Below are 2,831 nucleotides of genomic sequence, written 5' to 3' on the forward strand. Positions count from 1 at the left end.
GCTTATACAGTGACAGCCGGAGCAAACGGCTACGAAGGGCTACACAGTTCACCAAAACTATAATATAGATACATTTGGGGCTACTGACACATATATGAAAAAGAAGGAAGACTATATATGTCCTTTCAAGGTATTGTAAAGAAAGGAAGACGAATCCTTGCTCAAATAACCAAAACTGCAATATCGGAATTCCGGTTAAGAAGCAATGAAACATACTACATTCGTGCACTGCATGCAAATTAATTCCAGCACAAGACTGCACCACAGCGTAGCACAGCATCCGGCGTCGCAAGGGTTTTACGTATAGATAGTAGCGCCATAGGACAGCTGCGGCGGCAGTCTTTCTTCAAGTTGCATTCAGCAGCTGCGGTCGGCATTTGCAAACCTTTTGCCACCTGCTCTCCGGCAGGCACTTGGTCTGGTTGCTATACCAATCCAGCCGCTGGACTAATTCCACGCGGTTCTCCCGCGAGTTCGACTCGCCGCGCAGTGCTCCGTACACCTCGAAGTGGGCAGTCGGCCTCGTGGTTATCGCGACTCGGAGCAACACCTTGCCCGCCACGCGACCTCCGAGCACCGACGATTCGTCGACGCTGTCTAGCTCCCACACGACACACCGGCCGGGAAAGTGCAGTTCCGCGAGTGCGTTGATGTAAGACACGGCGTAGCGGGCGAACGACAAGGTCACTCTCTCGTTCCCGAGGTTGCGGCTGGCGCCGAAACACGCGCAATGTTCCGGCGGCACGAAGGCGTCCGCGCATGTTCTCTCGGGCGGTATTCGGCCCGTAAGGCTCAGCCCCTTGTTTGTGGAACCGTTCCCGAGAACGGGGAGACTGGACAGCGCCACCAACGTGGCGTGCAAGTCGTAATGCGTGACCAGACGGCGCTGGTTGACCTCCAGCTGCACGGCGGCTTCCGGGTGTTCCGCCAGGAAGCGTTTGGGAAGCGCCACTAGGCATAACGGGTTCTTGTCTTCAAAGCGACCGATCTCGCCCATCCGGAACGGGCCGACGCGAGGGCCGTGGTCGCTCACGAAAAACAGTGCCGTGTTCTCGAGCACGCCGTGCACTGAGAGTTTTCGGAGAAAGGCCTCCAGTATTCCGTCCATGATTTTCAGCCCGTTCACGTGGTCGTGAGTGAGATAGCTAAGCCACACGAACGAGAACATCGGATCGTGGCGATTGATCTTCAGCACTTGGCCGACGTAATCGATAAGTGCCTTCGTCTTTAGTCGTGATCCCACACAGTAGCGCTCGCCAAAGTTCGTCTCATCCATTAACCGTAGGACGGACACAGGATAATAGTCTGCAGGCGCGCGTGAGAACCCAGTGAAGTTTGGGTAAGTGAATAGACCGTAATGTGGCATTTCTTCAATGTATATTGTCGTGTAACCTCTGCGCTTGTATAAATCCCAGACGAATGGAAGCACTTCCACTGTCTGGGAGCTAGCAATAAGACTCTCTGCGTATGGGCCAGCAAGTCCGGTGAGTAAAGGAATCAGGTTCGGAAACGAACCATCTCCGACCTTGTTGAACGCGAGATATTCGAACGCGGCCATTTCTTCCTTCAGGAACTTACGCGTTCGTTCCATGTGACGGTGGAGATTCATTCGCGAAGTCGAGTCCACGCCCAGTATGAGGACGTTCATGGAACTGTTCATGTTCCGTGAGGAAGTAGCATCCTTCGACGTGGGACCATGGAAGGACCCGCTGCGCTTCTTCGGTCGAGGTACGAAGAAGTAGTCTTCGAAAAGTAGGCTTCCGTTCGTCTTGCACGAGACCTGCACGTACTGTGCTTCAACTGGACTTCCTAGAGGCAACGTCACAAAAGGACCGAGTGTGATCGATGTGTCAGGAACTCTCGCGTTTTCGTCCCTGAACACCTCTCGGTAGTTGCAGCGGATGTCCCCTTCCGAGACGTTGTAGCCGCGACGAAGGGCCCTGGCGTCTAACACAAACCTGTCGAAGTCCTGGACGAAGACAGTGAGGTTGCGGCTCGCACACAAGGCTGCATACGGGGCGTCCTCGACGAAATACCGCCGGACTATCCAGTGGTGAGGGTTGTACAGGGGCAGCGAACACCCGGGAGTCTCCAGCAGGAATCCGTCGTAGTGAATCGTCATGTTCCTGAACACCGGCCTCAGCACGGACACTTCGAACCAGAAGAATTTGTACAGACAGACGACGTAGATGACGCCGTACAATATGAATTTCGCCCGTCGCCGAAACCATGTCGGCCTTGGCATATTCGATACTTCTTTTTCACTCCTCGAAGAGTGTGGTTATGGTGGTGTTGATGATAATTGTGACCTAAGAATCAATGGTACACACCGGGCCCCGTGAGGAATTATCCATGAATCGGGCAGCTCGATGAAATAACATTAGAATGACTGTAAATTAAAACCCGGGAACCTTATCAAAGAATCGAAAAAATAAAGTGTAATATAACGAAGAAAGGAAGTCAAATATAGCAAGCAACGATAGGTAGCAAAAAAGAAGAGAGATAATTATTAAAAGCTAAATCTGTGGTTAGGCAATTAGACAGGGAGATTCAATGAGAAAATTTTCCCTCGCTTTGTAAATTAACATTCCTGTAACTGCGACCACGAATCAAGGCACCGAAAGAAACCGAAAAGATGTATTTATGCTTGCACCGTAATGACTGAACGACATTTCTTGAGTCATTTGGCAGAGTAACAAAAATTATTCATTTATTCGGGCTAATTTGACACTGACCACAAAAGAAATATATTTTCGATTTTATTTAGCGAAGCGTAGCCTCGTGAAAGTGACATTAAGTTGTCGTGTTTCGCATAAATTAAAGCTCCAAAA

At 50.8% G+C, this 2,831-nt stretch overlaps 1 protein-coding gene across 1 annotated transcript; it reads right to left on the reverse strand.

Annotated features, from left to right (window-relative positions):
- Positions 1–346: 346 nt before the first annotated feature.
- On the reverse strand, positions 347–2,122 carry LOC126541176 (uncharacterized). Its single transcript, XM_050187860.1, has one exon. The coding sequence runs from the start codon at positions 2,120–2,122 to the stop codon at positions 347–349; it is 1,776 nt and encodes a 591-aa protein (XP_050043817.1).
- Positions 2,123–2,831: the final 709 nt, after the last annotated feature.

This window comes from Dermacentor andersoni, chromosome 2 (assembly GCF_023375885.2).
Source record: "Dermacentor andersoni chromosome 2, qqDerAnde1_hic_scaffold, whole genome shotgun sequence".
NCBI classification, from domain to species: Eukaryota; Metazoa; Arthropoda; class Arachnida; order Ixodida; family Ixodidae; genus Dermacentor; species Dermacentor andersoni.